The 19037-nt window shown below is 37.0% G+C and overlaps 1 protein-coding gene and 1 long non-coding RNA gene across 6 annotated transcripts in view; one reads left to right on the top strand and one right to left on the bottom strand.

Annotated features, from left to right (window-relative positions):
* The window catches only part of LOC109406001 (inactivation-no-after-potential D protein), a 1280913-nt gene that overhangs the window by 1051073 nt on the left and 210803 nt on the right, over positions 1 to 19037 (bottom strand). For 4 of the 5 annotated variants that reach the window (XM_062851786.1, XM_062851784.1, XM_062851787.1 and 1 more), the window contains exon 4: positions 1674 to 1756. In XM_062851786.1, coding sequence (XP_062707770.1) covers positions 1674 to 1756 — 83 coding nt within the window. Of the gene's footprint in view, positions 1 to 1673; positions 1757 to 19037 lie in introns of those variants that run through there. The other variant, XM_062851785.1, reaches the window with a different exon arrangement.
* On the top strand, positions 6311 to 7662 carry LOC109406004 (uncharacterized). The gene is made up of 2 exons (XR_003898498.2): positions 6311 to 7186; positions 7249 to 7662. It is a non-coding gene; the product is annotated as an uncharacterized LOC109406004 (long non-coding RNA).

Here is a 19037-nt window from a genome sequence, read left to right as displayed (position 1 = left end):
ACGACGTTTGTCCGATCAATTATGCACCACAGTGTACGTGCGCGGGACGAAAGATATCCAGCCCCTAACCTCCAAGAGCTGAAGAGGACGTTAGCCGGTTAAAAACAATAAAGCCGCTGGAGCAGAGCAACTACCAAGCGAGTTACTAAAACACGGTGGGGAAGGACAGGTGAGAGCACTAAACTGGGTCATTACCAAGATTTGGGAGGAGGAAGAATTACCAGAGGAGTGGATGGAAGGTATCGTGTGTCCGATAAGTTGGATTGCGGGAACTATCGCGCAATCACACTAAGCGCTGCCTACAAGGTACTTTCTCAAATTTTATGCCATCGTCTATCGCCGATTGCAAGACAGTTCTTGGGGCTATATCAGGCTGGATTCATGGGTGAACGCGCTACAACGGACCAGATGTTCGCCATCCGCCAGGTATTGCAGGAATGCCGCGAATACAACGTGCCCACACATCACTTGTTCATCGATTTCAAATCAGCGTATGCTACAATCGATCGAGCACAGCTATGGCAGATTATGCACCAATACGGATTCCCGGATAAACTGATAAAATTAATCAAGGCGACGATGGATCGAGTGATGTGCGTAGTTCGAGTATCAGGGACACTCTCGAGTCCTTTCGAATCTCGCAGAGGGTTACGGCAAGGTGATGGTCTTTCGTGCTTGCTGTTCAACATTGCGTTAGAAGGTGTGATAAGGAGAGCGGGGATAATCACGAGTGGGACGATTTTCACGAACTCCGTTCAGCTGCTTGGTTTCGCTGATGATATTGATATCATTTGAGACGATGGCGGAAACGTACATCCGACTAAATAGTGAAGCCTGGCGAATCGGATTAGTCATTAATGTGTCGAAGACAAAGTACATGATGGCAATGGGATCCGGGGAGGAATCATCGCGCCCGCCACCTTGAATTTATATCGACGGTGATGAAATCGAGGCGTTTGAAGAATTCGTGTACTTGGGCTCACTGGTGACCACCGACTACGACACCAGCAGAGAAATTCAGAGGCACATTGCAGCAGGGAATCGTGCCTACTTTGGACTACGCAGAACTCTACGATCGAATAAAGTTCGCCGTAACACGAAGTTAACTATCTACAAAACGCTGATTAGACCGGTAGTCCTCTAAGGGCACGAAACATAGACGTCTACCCGACACGAAACATAGACGGTACCATACGTGCAGAGGATCAACGCGCCTTTGAAGTTTTCGAACAGAAGGTGTTGCGTACTGCTGAGAGAACCAACCATCGTCCATACCGCGAAAATCGGGAGGCTACGGTGGACAAGTCACGTCATCAGAATGTCGGATAGCAACCCGACTAAAATGGATCTCGAGAATTATCCGACCGGTACAAGAAGCCGTGGTGCGCAGCGAGCTAGGTGGATCGACCAAGTGGAGGACGATCAGCGGACCCGGACCCTACGTAGGGTGCGGAACTGGAGACAAACAGCCATGGACCGAGTGGGATATAGACGGCTACTATGTACAGAAGATGCCACCCCGGCCTTAGCCTGGTCGGTAAGATAAGTAAGTGCGTAATATCATATTCGTTCACTGTAAACGCACTACAATTAACGTAGTCTCAAAGTCGTTCATAGCAACTGCCACGCACTAAAAATGTATCCAAAGAATCGATCATTAATGTTGTACTTACTGTTCCTCCAACGATACTTATTCCATACGAGTGATTTTCATCACGTGTGATCACTACGTTTCGCTCTTCTCCCCAGTCATTTCCTGAAAAAAAAAAGAAATAATCAGTAAACACAACAAAGTTATACTGTCATCGATTTTCATGGAAAATTTCGGCTTGCAGTCTAACAATTTGCGTTGATTAATTACTGATCATCGCCGACGTTTCGGTCCGACTATTGGACCATCTTCAGGGCTCGATACACAAATCAACAAGTCACACAAATTTGTTCAATTTTGAAACCGTCAGGTTGAAAAGGGTCACGCCGTCTGGTACACTTCTGGGCCATTCGTTCCGGTTGGGTTTGGGAAATCCCTAGCTTTTAAGTTTAAGTTGCTGTAAATCTTGTTTTTGTAAGAATCCATGAAATATAATCTTATCTCAACAGAAATCTAGGATTTAAAATTACCTTATCTAGTCTAGTCTAATCTAGACTAGTCTAGATCCTGGAAAATCATGGAATCGACTAATTCCATCATTTTTCTTGTCATTATTAATCCTTGCAGCACATCTGAGATGTATTACAAACACTAAAGCGGCCAGGCCTACTGTGCAGCGTTGTTATAGGGTGTCCCAGAAAGTATGGGCCCAACTTTGCAGCTTTGTCATTTGGGAATGGATGCATCAACAAATTTTATTTTCACACTTATCCCGCCTTAATATATTAACATCAAATGCTTATCATCAAAATTTGCATTTTACACTTAGTTTGGATGTCGTGGAGCATTTTCTAAAATACCTTTTAAAGCTTCTGCACATATTGCTATATTTTTCAATAACATCGCTTAACACATTGTTTTCTACGCATGAAATAAGGCTCGATAAAAATTTCAAAAAATATATCCGTGTATTTCTACAGGCGTATCTATTATACCACCCTTAGTTTGAATTGAAAACATATATTTTTGAAAATGAAAAATAAATTTAAACACCAAAATCGATATTTATGTAAACCCGTTTTTCTGATAGTTGCAAACAAGCTTCTGAATATTTATTAGCATGCAGAAATTTACAATTCAACTTCACTATAAGTAAAATAAATGCTCTAGCTTTATAAAGTGTAGTATAAATTATTTTTATTCTCGCTAAAACATGCTTTTAAACTCGAATGTCTGTGGGCATGTCTTATCCAAAAACAAAAAAGGCGAATTTTCCAGTTTTCTCAAAATTTTAAAATACCCGTACGCACAGGCAAAACATATTTTTATGAAAAATTCAAATCAGCCATCTGAGGAAACATGTTTTCGAATATATCATGCAAAAAAAAATCGTAAAAAATGTTTCAAATTTGTGGATTTGGCAAAACCGTAAAAAAGTAATTTGTGCAGAAGTTTTAAGAGTTCCTTTTTCATTTTAAACATTCTGGAAACAAAAACCTTTTTTAATGTATGAACTCTTTACAGGTATCAATGAAAATACTTTGAATAAAAATACAAAAATATAAAAATGGTCGTTTTTTAAGAAAATGATTGTATTTTCGCTAAAGGAAGTTGTGCCCATACTTTCTGGGACATCCTATATTGTTATTGAAATCGAAGAACGGGGACATCTCGTACCAATTGTTTCGTATACGAAGCATGAATATGAAATATTAACGGTGGGAGTCACGTTGCTATGAAGATTAATGTCACTTCTTGGTGTTTGGAATCCGGGGATGGACACAGGTATTTACGCCTTATGCTCTGGCCCTTATACCTAGACTTTAGCGCCTTTACTCGCTCAAAAATCTAGGATTTATAATAACCATATCTCAACAAAACAATCAGACAATCACAGATTGAACAAACATTCTTAAAAACACCGTCTTCAACCAGAGGCTGTACAGACTGAACATCGAACAATCGCTAACATTAGGCGATGGACATCACAGAAACACACCCAGTGAAGAATTTTCAGTTTGACGAAAAATTTTCACCAACTGGAGCGGGAATAGCATATTTTTATGTTGAAAAAAATGCCATGTTTTTTTTTTTTGGTCCCATACCATTTTTGACAACTTTAGGCCCCTTGAGGGACCACTTAGCCTTGAGATACGGACTTCAAATTTTACCACGATCATTTCTTAGCTAAGACGATCATTTTCCAACAACGAACTTATTACATATCCAAATTTTGCAAAATAAGAGACGGAATAGTGTCACACGGCCATGTTTTTTTGAGATCAGCATCAAAATTCAGGAACGATAACATTAGTTTACATCATTTTTGAACTCGGTAAGCTGATGATCATTTTTAGTGTAGAATCATGCCCTGAGTTCGAAAACGCGAAAGAAAAAAATACAGTAGAGCGATTTTTTTTCGACTTTTCATACAAGGTTGATGATTTGAAATCGATATTTGTTCTATTTTTAAGCAAAGTCGCTCACTTCAAACATCTCATTCTCCGTAATCATTTTGCTAAATTTTGCTAAAATTTTGCTAAAATTTAAGGAGATCGTCCCTAAAACTCGCCAATGCACATTGGGCAAAATCAAGCCCAAAGGTGGAAAAAATTAATAACTTTCTTAATACAAGACCATATGTGATCATCAATAGCTTATTCGAAGCAAATTTTCTCAAGAATTGGTTGGTGGATGATTCATGTACGGGCAACTCCTCTGAAGCGAGTTATAGAGCCCGTTTTACCCCAATTCCCCATAAAATTTGTGAATTTATGTTATTCCACGGCACTTGTTATGATTTTAATGATTATTTCGCTGGGATACCATCGCCCCACTCCCATTAAGTAACTTTACATACAAAAATTTATTAAAATGTTGGAATTTTAGGGTGTTGTGGGGTCAGTTAGGCAATGGTATATTTTCAATGTAGAAATCCATTTGTTTTTATTTATGATTGTTTACGTGACAATAACTAAATAAAAGATCGAATGCACATTATTCCTGAAGAAACCATTTTTGGCGAGTTTGATCTTAAATTATTGGTTATATTTAAGTTTTCCCGCATACAAATATGAGTAGTTCCTATCCTTATACCACAGATTCCAAACATTTCCAAACGATGAGCCATTGCTTATATACTCCAAAAATATCCTAAGTGTTGTTCGCGTAGCCCCATAGACGGGAGGTGACGGCGACATATAGTTTTAGAGCTTAGTTAACCCAAACTCCTCTATAAACTTATTTCTTATTGTTTTTAAATTAAAACAACTTTAACTTGAAACTTCTATGCATGATATTAGTTAATATTGATGAAGAGCTAACCAGTAATATCTCTGCATCCTATGAAATTTGGAAATTTAGGGTACCATGGGGTTAAATGAAAAAAAAAACAAAGAGCTTGAATGACCATATAAGTTGACAAATAATGTGACCAGTGCTGAAAATTTCATTTCGTCATATCTAAATTCAACCACCTACAGCTCATTTTAGAAGCTGAACCTGAGAATATGATATATGAAAAACTTGTGCGACTAGACCAGTTCTGCAAGAAAGTCACGGAAAAACCGCTATTTTTCGAATATTTAAGGTAAATGTCACGGACTACCTGTGAAAAATGCCAAATGATATTCACCGTGAATATCATTTGGCATTTTTCGAATGTAGTCTGTGACATTTACCTTAAATATTCGAAAAATAGTAGTTTTTCCGTGACTTTCTTGCAGAACCGGTCTAGTCGCACAAGTTTTTCGTATATCATATTCTCAGGTTCAGCTTCTAAAATGAGCTGTGGGTGATTGAATTTAGATTTGACGAAATGAATTTTTCAGCACTGAATGTGACAAATAATTGTTTGCTTTATTATGCCTGTATCCGCAATAATCGGGACCCAGAAATACAGCTGAAACTCTGCAATAGATACATTAAAATTGCTCAAATTTGGCCAAATAACATTTTCAGATGTGTTCATTTCACCTACAAAATTTCAGTTGAGTCGGTGCAGTACTTTTTGTTGTAGCAATGAAAGAGTAGAATGTGCGCCATTGAATTTTGTACAGCCCCTAGTTTTGCTAGTTAGTGCTGTAACTTTTGAATTTGGCAAAAGAAATAGCTGAAATTTTGAACACAAATCTCTCAATCTACATTTGTTGTATAGGCAAAATTTCAAAAACATCGATGCGGTATTAACAATTTTGTAGTCGAAACTAGTCGAAACATGTATTGGGACTGAATGTGATTTTAGCCCCTCAGACAGCAATTAGTCAGCAACCTTTATTGTTTCGATTGTACTTTTGAAAGTACTATACCAATAATCATCAAATTTTGCAGGCATAATATACACATAATCAACTACTTTCTATGAAAATTTCATGGAAATTGGCAGAGAAATTCAAAAGTTATGAATAGGCAAATATTTCACATGAAAAACACGAGAAATTTTCACTAAGATTCACCCCTATCAACACCAGTGTTTTGCAAACCAATTGATCAAAGTTGATGAAATTTTGTAAGTATCATAACTGCTAACGAGATTTCATAATTATATATATTTTCACAGAACTAAGAACTGTAACACAAAAGAACCAACTATTATGCGAATGAAAATTGATCATAATTGTACAAAATGCTTAAAACCATGTCTGTTTGTTTTTCATCCACAATTAAAAGTAATCTTATATAAAATTTGGCACACATAATAAACATGCACCAAAGAGTTCTCAGTCAATTATTTGGCAAATTTTACCGATTCTTTACAGAGCTACAACTGTACTTCTGTGTCCCGATTATTGCGGATACAGGCTTTATCCTCACACACTCAGATTCGATTTCGTTGTTCGATAATTACTTTGCTGGAAAAAATCGGTTAAGCGAAAAAACTACCGAGTTTCGGTAATCACAGCCAATTTTTCAAGAGTTCGGTAATTTTGTTACCGGTTTATTTGTAATTTGCTACTGTGACAGCTGTGCAAAAGCGTCCAGAGAAGCACAACTTACCTCGGAGGTGGTCGTCCAAAGAGTGGCCTATTCGTTGCATGTGTCTTATGCGTATTCGTTGAGGGAGCACCGTATAACGGATTCGAGCTGTCATACACTCAAATTAATTTACTGATAGAATTTAAGTGCAGAAAGCACATCGCTTGCGAACGGGAAAGAAAAAAATCATTCTAAGTGCAACAAATAAAAATTAAAACTGACTTCATTAAAATTTATTTTTCCTGTATTATGTTTAGAGTGTAGTAACATAAAATGCAACCCTGTCAAAATAAAATTCAAAAACCAATCATAACAAACGTAAAATGGACATGGCGCGCGCAGGAGACGCACAGTTTGTAGCGAACAATTGCGGTATTTATTTTCAACATGGTGCTCAACAGAACTAATTTGCCGCCCAAGTTGCTGAAGGTAAGTAACTTATTCTTCAGACTATAGAATTTTGTTCAAACTATGTAATTTTTTGTACTTTCTACATTTGCACTACAACGTCGACCGCTCTTTCACCGTCACCAAGGACGAACGATTTTGTTGGGAGCTGCCGGAAAAAGCTGCGACCGGGACGTGCTGTTTGACCAGAGTTCAGCTTGGTGGAAGCTCAACGTGAGTTAATTTAAATAACCTGCTATTCGTTTTCATTTATCAAACGTTGATACAAATTACAGGGTTTCGATTGTGGTGGTATCATCAAAGTGGAAGTTTTGGAAGAGTCAGAAGAAGAGAGTGTTTGCCATGACAACTCGGAGGCAAGAGGAGGCAGAAGGAAGAGAGCTCGAGTACACCAATGGAATAGACCCTCATGCGCGCCCTCCATCAGACCCGGAATCAAGCGATTCAACTGGACATCAATCTTTTTGGCCCGTCGTTATAGAATCTATGACAACTGCATTGGCCGTGGCATTAGCGGGGCTCCTTATTCGTCGGCCGTGGCATCGGCGGATCACCTAGACAATCATTTGCGTTAGCAAGTGGCACGTACGTTGTGAAATGTCCGGCTGTGAACGTTGGATGCAGCTCTAATTCCCCAAAAACAACAAGCAAGCACATCAACGCAATCGGTGGCACCAACCAACGGTAAAGGACCCGAAAAAAGTCACGACCTGGACACATCCTGCTCATCATCATTATTTGGCCCACGCGATCTGGTACTACTCCTGTGCACAATGATAAATAAATAAAATTTATTTTTCAACATTAGATTATTCAAAATTTTATTTTGTTGTTACTAAAAACCAATAAGGAAATCCATGAGACAGATGCGATCAGCTGATTTTTTTTTGTTTACCATGTATTTTTGACAATCGATGATCGGGGTGACAGTTGAACACAAAGGAATTTGTGTGTGTATTTACAGTTTTGGCTGTCACCCCCATCGCGAAAAGTCGTCATGGATTGCCTTATTCCCAATGAAAATATTCTTATAATTCTTTTTAATAGGAACTATGTGCCTCACGATTGAAATTTCATCAGCTGACTTTTAAAAAGCAAAAGGTTCGCACATAAAATTTATCTTGACTGAGTTGGCAAAGTTTCGATAAGACTGCACTTATTTTTTAAGTGCAAAAGCAATTGGTCAAAATCTAAGTGCAGGATACTTATATTTAATGTGCTAATTAATCTGAGTGTACTAACGTGTACGGCAAATTAAGTCCCATTTACACTGGTCGCATGCATGAGGGGTATGCCACACAACAGCATAATCTGTCAAATAATTTACAATACGTACTGTAAAATAGAGCTTTTACCAAATACTGTAACAAAAATTACCGGAAAGTTTGTAAATCACAATCTTTTTTACCGAAGTTCTGTAAAGTTGCTAGCAACGATGGCGAAATGTCAAACTGGTGATGAAAGAAATTCTCATTTCGGTTTTAAAAGTTCGTAGTTGGTAGTCCCTCAAAAATCTTGTTCAGTGACCTGAGAAATGTTTTAAAATTGAGCGGAACGTCGAATTAACTGGACTTGGGTAAGTAGTCAATGCTTTTATTTATGATGGCATTTCCCCATTTCGTATCAACATATTCAAGCTTCTACCTCTTCTGTAGTAATCTGTCGTATATGAAAGAGTGCGAACGACACGTTGGTCGCCTACCAGGTTTCAATTGTTCTTCCTCACCACAGTCGGTGATGAAGAGACGCCTGAAAGTTAGGCAAACAGTTTCAACAGTAAATAAATCGCATCGCTCTTCATGCATGTGTACATAAGAGATGGATATATTTGCGGTGAAATTTAAGGGAAAGATGAAGCATGATCGATGAGATTGGAATTACCTTGTACCAACCAAAATGCCGTGTCATTAATTGGCTCGGTAGCTTAGATGGAAAAGCACTTGTCTAGCGTATAAGGGTCGTGAGTTCAAATCTCACCTGAGCTGTGGATTTTTTCGCAATTTTACTAATAATATTTCCATCTGTACATATGTACGTTGAGTTTCATTAAAAATTATCGAAATTCCCTAGACATAATGTCAAACGAACGACAGCATTTCCTCAGAATTGATGTGTGTATCAACATATTGACTTGATGTTTCGTATACGGATAGTACTGACCATCAATTTTAATGTGGATTGATTAAAAATTGATTGAGTTATGTCGAAAAACAACCCGTGCAAAGAAAGAATTGAGTGTATGTAATGTAGGGTGCAAGACTTTTTGGACAGGGTGTCCGATTTTGCACAGTACGTACAGCAAAGTATCTAGCCGAATACAAAAAATCAAGTCAATACCAACATCTTGAGGAATTTATATCCAACCTGAAGAGTTTTGTTTTTGTGCAATTGAACTTGAATAATTACTAAACTTTTCTTTTGCATTGACCATATCCACACACTTAGATTTTATTTTACAGTATTAGGTAATTTTTTACCGAATTCTCAACAGCTGAACGTCCGGTAATCCGTTCGGTAATCGAAACGGTTACCGAACATCCGGTAAACAAGATTTTCGAGAGGCTGTCAAAAATTACCGAATTTCTACGGTAATGTGCGTTTCAGAATTACCGTAGATTTTCGGTAACTCAATGTTTTCATTCGGATGTTTTACAGTTTTTCGGTACTTTCAGGATTAAATGATGCAGCTAAATATTTAGTTGTATTTATTAACCAGTTTTTTTTTAGGAATTGCAATATTTACATGAGTAAACTATATCACCTTGCCTAGCATCGTCTGGGATTTGATTTATATCATGGCCACAGAACAATTTTCAATCCCTTGGATCACGTAACAACCAGGAGAAGCTGCAACAAAACAGTTAAGGTACCCCGGGGCAAGTTAGAATCCGGGGCAAGTGAGACCTACAGCTATAATTTGTTTTATTTTTTATAAAATAGAATAACAAATGAAGTGACACTTTTTCGGTTTCAGGATAATATTTGGAGTGCTTGCAAATTATTTTTAGCGAAAAAGCCCTGAGTTATTTTCATTTATTACCTTTAGTAAAGTGCTCTCACTTGCCCCAGTGCATTTCAGTATCTGGGGCAAGTGAGACCTATGAGGGTAAACAAACACAATTTTATAGTTTGATGTCGCTTTCTTCAACCTTAGTCGAAATTTACACAAAAGTGAAGAAAAAATCGGCACCTTAAGTAATCAATCGTTGAATTATACTTAATTTTTATTTTGATGATGAAGCTATTGTTCAAAATGGTAAAGTCTTGGGTAGAACATATTTGTTTTCAAAACCATCAATTTTTCTTATTTTTGACTAAGCAAATTCTATTATATTTTCGTTTATCACTGCATAATAAGTTTTCTGAGTGTTAAGGAACCGGCAATAAAGTATGAAAAAAAATGGATAACCGACTTATGCAAAGTACATATTTAATGATTGTAAAATTATGTAAGGGAAACATAACATCTGTAAATCTTGAAAAATCTTTTGGCGAGATTTATCAACTACGTAATATGGAGATCAAGTATGGAAACCTTTCGGCATTTAGCGTTATGACGCTTTTGGTAAAGAAAAATCAATTTGTTTTGCACGAGCTGCTAGAGTTAAGTCAATTTTTTTCTGAGTGATTCGTTATTATATGTGTTACGTAATTTATGCACGATACCTCAAAACTCTTCCAACATAAATCGCTAACCATAGTTATTCGTATGAGATATTTATAATTTATGCTAACTGACATATATGCAGCAACTACATAAAGCCATTTATATAAACATTCCGAATAGGTCCCACTTGCCCCGTGATACGGAGTAAATAAAGATCTGCTCCACTTTTCATTATATGCATAATATATAAAATATAAACATTTTGAAACAGTTTTAATTAGAAGAAATATACCAACAATGTCTTTTACAAACATTGGAATTTTAAAATTATTCATGTTTAGAATGTTTTGGCTTCACAAAACCAAACTAGCATCTTTTTAGGTCCCACTTGCCCCGGGGTACCTTAAATATTCGAAATGGGGAAATGCCTTCATAAATATAAGCATTGACTACTTACCCAAGTCCAGTACATTCGACGCTCCGCTCAATTTTAAAACATTTCTCAGGTCACTAAACAAGATTTTTGAGGGACTACCTACTACGAACTTCTAAAACCGAAATGAGAATTTCGTCCATCATCAGTTTGACATTTCGCCATCGTTGCTAGCAACTTTACAGACTTCGGTAAAAAAGATTGTGATTTACAAACTTTCCGGTAATTTTTGTTACAGTATTTGGTAAAAGCTCTATTTTACAGTACGTATTGTAAATTATTTGACAGATGATGCTGGCACAGTAGCAAATTATAAATAAACCGGTAACAAAATTACCGAACTCTTGTAAAATTGGCTGTGATTACCGAAACTCGGTAGTTTTTTCGCTTTACCGTTTTTTTCCAGCAAAATAATTCCCGAACAACGAAATCGAATCTGAGTGTGTATATTATATTAACTGCAATGGAACAATTTGATTGTACTTTTAGGGAAATTGGGGTGAAACAGGCTTTACACCCCGCAGAAGCAATGTCGTAAGTACAAGAATCATTCGTATAGAAATTATCTGCCAAACAAGCTATTTGTCAACTTATATGGTCGTTCAAGCTTTTTGAATGTTTTTTTAACCCCGTTGTACCCTTAATTTCCAAATTTCATAGGATGCAGATATATTAAGGACTGTATCGGAAATTAACTACATATGTTCAAAACATCCTAAAAAATAATTTATTCAAGTTATAAATAATTTTATTTTTGGAGGTACTATATAAATCCTCAGAAAAAAGAATGGCACTTTTGCTTTTGTAAAAATAATTATTTTACATGGTCATCAATCTCAAAGTTTAAACGCATGATCTTGAAATTTTGGACACCTCTTAAAAATTTGAAATCGCGGAAAAAATGTTTTTTTTTTTATTTTTTTAAATATTTTAGCGCAAATATATTCTTTCCCAGATTGCTCATAATATAGGTAAAAAACTTTTTTCCCGAAAAAATTTGACTCCATTTTAGCGCAATTCTTAAAAATGAAAAAAGGTCATTTTTCACTGACCCTATTTTTTGATGCTCATTCAAAGCACGATTACGCAAATAAAAAATACATCAAATTGATGATTCAATTTTTTTTTAATTGGAAATGTTTTTAAACTTAACGATGAGGTAGCTTTAGTAGAGAACGGAGTTGTATAATCTTTGCAGATATTTAAAACAGACTGTCAAAGTTCGCCAAAAAATTAGTGTTTTTTTAGGATAGGTCATTTTTCAAATGTTGAGGGTTTTTCGATCATAAATATTTTTTTAAGTTGGTGTTCGGTGATATGTTATGTGTACATACACTCCCGTTCAAAAGTTTGGGGTCACCCCCTCAAAAACATGTTATTTTTTTAGGCCCATATCTCCGCCAATTTGCGTCCGATTTCAAAACCCTAGGTTTCATTCAGAAGATAGTAAGTCAAAGAAACTTTGAACATAATTTGAAAGAAACTTTTTCAAAAAATTTTGTATGTAAACTTAACCCAAAGTTGCCAAATTTTCTAAAAAAATGAATATAAACTTACGGCAGTGTCGCTAGAAGTTGGGTCGACCAAATTTTAAGATGAGAGCGGTTATACGACCCATTTTCTATTAGCTTTCAACTGCTTTTTACAGAACTTAGCTAAAAAATCTAGAAAAAAAGTTATTAAGTAAATTAATCCTTGATGTCATCGACCAAAAGTTTGGGGTCACTTTCGTAAAACATGGAAAAGTGATTTGGTAACATCTTCGTCATCTATAGTTCAATTTTAATTATTTTTGGCTCATTTCAAAGATAATTAACTAAATTTACGTTTGATGTCTTCAACTCAACGTATTAAACGATTTTTGTATATAAAAATGTTATGTGAAGTTAGCACATTTTACCACGCTTAAAAAAATGAGGCAACTTTACGTTAAGTTTTAGTATGTAAATTTCAACAAATATGTGTGGTTCAATGTCTATGCAGTAAGTATCATTCATTTTGTTTCAAATAAGCCAAGAAGAATTAAAATTGAATGAAAGCTGACAAAAATATCAACAAATCACTTTTCCATGTTTTACGATAGTGACCCCAAACTTTTGGCCGATACATCATATTGAGGGGTGACCCCAAACTTTTGGTCGATGACATCAAGGATAAATTTACTTAATAACTTTTTTTTCTAGATTTTTTTGCTAAGTTCTGTAAAAAGCAGTCGAAAGCTAATAGAAAATGGGTCATATTACCGCTCTCGTCTTAAAATTTGGTCCACCCAACTTCCAGCGACACTGCCGCAAGTTTATATTCATTTTTTAGAAAATTTGGCAACTTTGGGTTAAGTTTACATACAAAATTTTTTGAAAAAGTTTCTTTTAAATCATGTTCAAAGTTTCTTTGAATTATTATCTTTTGAATGAAACCTAGGGTTTTGAAATCGGACGCAAATTGGCGAAGATATGGGCCTAAAAAAATGACATGTTTTTGAGGGGGTGACCCCAAACTTTTGAACGGGAGTGTAACTGCTAACAATAATTAATATTTTTTGGGTTTTTCGCCGTACAAGTTTCATTCGCTACAGGTTATTGAAACGCTGAAAAATCTCTAAAAAACAACAATTTGTCCAAAACTTTAATTTGTGAGATGTATTCATTCTACAATATTTTCAGTAATGCTAAACATTTTTCAAATTTTTTCAGGCTGTTCTAAACTTGACTGTATTGTGAAGATTTGATAGAAGAACCGAAATGATAAAACCAAACATGCTTCGAGATAGAGCATCCTGAATGTTTATAGTTTATTTCCGATACACTCCTTACTGGTTAGCTCTTCATCAATATTAACTCATATCATGCATAGAAGTTTGTTAAAGTTGTTTTTATTTAAAAACAATAAAAAAAAAGTTTATAGGGGAGTTTGGGTAAACTAAGCTCTAAAACTATATGCTGCCGCCACCTCCCGTCTATGAGGCTATGCTCAAACAACATTTAGGATATTTTTGGAGTATATAAGCAATGGCCCATCGTTTGGAAATGTTTGGAATCGGTGGTACAAGGATGGGAACTACTCATATTTGTATGCGGGAAAACTTAAATATAACCAATAATTTAAGATCAAACTCACCAAAAATGGTTTCATTAGGAATAAACCATGTGTATTCGATCATTTATGTAGTTATTGTAACGTAAAAAATCATAAATAATTATAAAAAAAATTAATTTCTACCTTGAAAATATACCATTGCCTAATTAACCCCACAACACCCTAAAATTCCAACATATTAATAACTTTATGTATGTAATGTTACTCAATGGGAGTGGGGCGATGGTATCCCAGCAAAATAATCATTAAAATCATAACAAGTGCCGAAATTCACAAATTTTATGGGGAACTGGGGTAAAACGGGCTCTATAACTCGCTTCAGAGAAGTCATCCACCAACCTATTCTTGAGAAAATTTGCTTTCGAATAAGCCATTGATGGTCACATAGTGTCTTGTATTAAGAAAGTTATTAATTTTTTCCACCTTTGGGCTTGATTTTGCCCAATGTGCAATGTCTTGAATTTCATCAATTTGAAGAAAAACCAGTATTCAGATGATCGAATGGTATTATATTCAGCTTTTAATTTATGGAAAACGATTTGAAATTGGTTGAACAAAACGCAGTATATTTGAATTTGAGTAAATTGCATATTTTGAAAAGTTGTAAAGCTCGATATTGAGCTAAAACTCAAAAACTGTTCTACATAAAATTTTTTGAAGGTCGGTTTCGAAATCAGCGCTAAATTGTGCTTCAAAAATGTTGGTCGTTGACAGAAGTTCACGAGTTTCGTTTTATTTTGTAAACTTGTGCAATTGACTGGGGCTGAATCATATCAATCAATAACATTTTCAAATTTTATGGAAACTTTTTCCTTGTGAAGAAGACGAGCTGGTACTATTACGACTTTACTTCCAAATAAATAATTGCGAAATATTTAAAGTCATGTTTTCCATTAACTAACTCTTTTGAAGGGTGAAACATATTCCGGTTGTTAAATAAAGTTTCACCGTTTTTGATTGTTGCTGCTAAAATTATGTTTGTGTGCGGTGCACACTGTATGGGTCCGGACGACGAAATGGGGGCGACGACGGGACAGTCAAATTCTGTTACCGGCCAACAACAATTGGGCGATGGAACGATTATATTGCCCAGGGTCGTACAATTTCGTTTCAATGATACACTTTCATGCAACATTTGAATGAGTCACTTCAACCGTTTCATACATTTTTCTAATCACTCGTTTCGTTTTCCAAAACTTTTCCGCTCATCGTAGCACTCGGTAGTCTCCCACCCGGTCGCATTGCTTGTGCTTACCCGGCAGAGCAGTAGTGTTTCACTGGTGCGCGCTAGTCTTTCAATGGTTGCGGGCGCCGATAAATTGGATTTAAGTGGTCGAATTTGTTATCCTCTTTCATAAAACACAATTATCATTCTATTGGCGTGCACCACTATTGAAAAATGCGGTTTAAATAGTGTTTTTAGCATGTTGAAGTATTTCAATGACTCATAAATGAAACGAAAATCCAAGTGTATCATTCCATGTTTCATACACACTTGTTTCTGTAGCACGGTTGCAAAAATTCCGAAGCTCCCAACGAACGTGAGTTTTTGTTTTTGTCTTTTCACCACACCGCTTCTGACGTTAAAGCCCCTGTCTGTCACGGAGGCAATCGAAAAGAGAATAAAGACACTGGAGAGACGGCGAGATTCAAAAGCAACATTTTTCCTGTGACCGGTACTCAAACGACAAAAATTCACCACGCTTGCTTATGGGCGAGTCGCATTCATGCGGGCGGTGTTGACATGAAGCATCCATCAGCGCAGAGCGTATGTTGATGATGGAGCAGTCATTACCTCCACAAAGTAGTTGAATTTTTCTGCGTTCACTTTCAAGTATCTCACAGCGGAGCTGAAAATGAATGTCAAAAGCATTCAGTTCAGCAGAAATTCATTCAATTGAATGAGATTTTTTCAACCCTGTTCTGTAGCAGCAGCGAACGAGTGTGTTGCTGGGTGAGAGATTAAGCATCACAGCAGTCCGTTCGTATGGGAAACGACTTGCTACAGCTGTCGTACGTCATGTTTTCCTTTAGAAATTGCACGACCCTGATATTGCCCATGTGCAATCGAGCCGGTGCCCACTGTCCACAAATGACTGTCGTGGGTCGGATAAATTTATGGATCGACTCGAGGGAACAAAAGCTTATTGCACATCCACTGATGTTCCAGAAACACAGAAATCTGACTGAAATGAACAATTGGTTTGTCCACGTGCAATCAAGTCGGTATCCACAATTGATTACCGCGGAACTGGTCAATTTGTGGATCGGCTTGAAGGAACAAGGTCCTATTGCTTCCTTGGCTCGATCAGGTGAGCGACAAACGGTGGACTGTATACTTCGGCGATGGATTCAGCAGCAGCAATCGAGTGCTTTGGTTCCAGCGGTGGACAACTCGAGACGATGCTCTTCGGTGGAAGAATGAAACTCTGGATTCACTTAAATACGTTTATTCCTCTCGATATTACTCGTACCATGGATAAAAACACTGATGCACTGCGCGCTACAGAGCTTGTTTACAGGGGGTGGCCAAAATGTTTGGGATAGGCAACTTTTTTTTCTCTCACAAAAAAGTTCAACATGCTGTAACTTTTCAAAGAGTGCATCAAAATTTCTCAAATTTTGATTGGGTGCCTGTACCAATTACATTAGTTTACAGCATTTTTGAACTCGGTAAGCTGATGATTGTTTTTGGTGTAGAATCATGCCCTGAGTTCGAAAACGCGAAGGAAAAAAAAATACAGTAGAGCGGTAATTTTTTCGACTTTCCATACAAGGTTGATGATTTGAAATCGATTTTTGTTCTATTTTTAATCAAAGTCGCTCACTTCACACATCTCATTCTTTGTAATCAATGCTCCGATTGAGCTGAATTTTTTACTGTAACTCACCTACATATGATTTGTCAAATAAACGTTGAGAAAGAATCTTTAAATTGTTTATCAACAATACATCGTTACTAGTTGCAACAATATAACATGTAATATTTTCATTCGACGAATAAAGTTGTACCGGTTTGACGTTTTCACCTATATAGAGGAAAATAAGTCAAATTTACAAATACCACATAAAAATTACTATAGAGATAAGTAACATTTCAACACACGAACACTAGCGTAAATTTTTCCTCACACAAAAGTGCACGCCGATTGAAAGGCTATTCAGATTGCATATGCAAATATTACCCAATCGAATTAGGTAAAACTGGTAAATAATTATAAAACTAACGTCCGGGGTGAGAGTGCAAATATTTTCCTCGCAGTTTCACAACTACATCTACAAAAAAGGCACGCATACATTTGAACGTGATTACCTCTTTCCGGTTTCTCTTTCAATCCAAATAGGCACTAATATATCTAAATAGATTCATCTTGAGAACAGAAGTAGAATAGGGTAAGGGAGGTATTTTGGACCCCATTAGGAAGTGAATGAACAATTTAGCAAAAAATAAATTTTTCACTATAAAACATTGATAATTTCAGTAAGCATTACGTACAGCCATATGTTTTCTGCACTCATGAAAATTGCCTCATACTTAATGGCAAATATCCATGTGCCAAACCACATCCAAAGTATATGCAACCAATACCCGATTACGGAAGCAAATTAGCATATGAATAGTATGTGCTCTAAATTGTATGAGTCGCTGCTGTATGGAGCCTCATCAAAAGTATGAGTCGCACTAATAGAAAACATTTGTTTACCCCCATTGCAAAAATCCATGTCCCGGACACATAGAAGGAATGAAGATTTTTTTCCCAGTGTGTGATTCTACTAAATATAGGGGTATTCCACACTTATTGTAATAGTATGTAGGCCATCAAAAATAAAGTAATTTTAACGGTACGTAGTTTATCAAACATACATTAGATAAAACATTGTCTCAGTCATCAACTAATTGCCGGGAAAAGCAACTGGTCGAAACTGGGTGACTAAACACCTAAAATTTTCAACTTAACGATAAGTTGTTAGGACACAAATAGAACCCATTACAATCTCATTATTATATAAACGTATAACAACCTAGGTCACGGGAGGCCCCAGCATATTAAATTTATTTTTTTCCAGTGTACGTCACGTTGTCATGAATGTTTTCTCCCTTTAGAAGTGTAACGAACGACTAGCTCAGCGCTCCTCTACAATCTCGGGTTGGCACCTCACTTGATTGAGATGACTCATTGAGAAAACGAAGTGGATAATCAACGACACAGGCGGAGGACATACATGCACCTAAGGCTCAGAGTGAAAATGGCAATACGGTTACAAATACATTTTTAGTTATTTTTTATTTAAACATAATATGGAAGGTAGGGAAATTTGAAAAGGGGAAGAAACGATAGATGGGTACTGTTGCGGCCGGGCTGCGTCCGTTGGGGCCCTTTAACGATACATGTGGAGAGAATGAATTGTCGGAGCATACCTGTCAGGCGTTGCTCCAAATTGTGAATAACCTTCGGGAAGGTCAATGGTGGTACGGTTCATTAAGACGGTCGGTAACCCGATACCGCTGGTCCGGGAACTGGTGTTTTCTCTTAGTACGTCCAGAGGGGGGGGGGGGGGGAGGTGACATTGTGCCGTAGCCCGACGTCCGCTGCACTCCGGAGACATTCCACAAGCCTTCTTCCGGATTCCAGGCTGATTTGGAAGGCCAGGTTACCGCATGGTATAAAACGGTCCAATATTCGTCGTGACGTACCAAACGCTCGTGTACGGAGCGACAACGCATTGGATATTGGGCTACTAATAGCCCTCACCGCAAAAACTACGGATGTCGAGCTCTCGCCACGTGTGACAAGGCGATAACGAGGGGGCTCGGCTGCCACCAGCGTAGGGCTTGCCACCTTCCTGCTGAATACGGTCTTCGTTTGTTGAGGGGACAGTTTCAGCGTCCACTATACTGCTCACACACACATTTCAGTTATATCGGC

Source organism: Aedes albopictus, chromosome 2 (genome assembly GCF_035046485.1).
Source record: "Aedes albopictus strain Foshan chromosome 2, AalbF5, whole genome shotgun sequence".
Taxonomy (NCBI): Eukaryota; Metazoa; Arthropoda; class Insecta; order Diptera; family Culicidae; genus Aedes; species Aedes albopictus.
The sequence above is the reverse complement of the archived record's forward strand: the minus strand, read 5'-3'. Positions and strand labels throughout refer to the sequence as shown.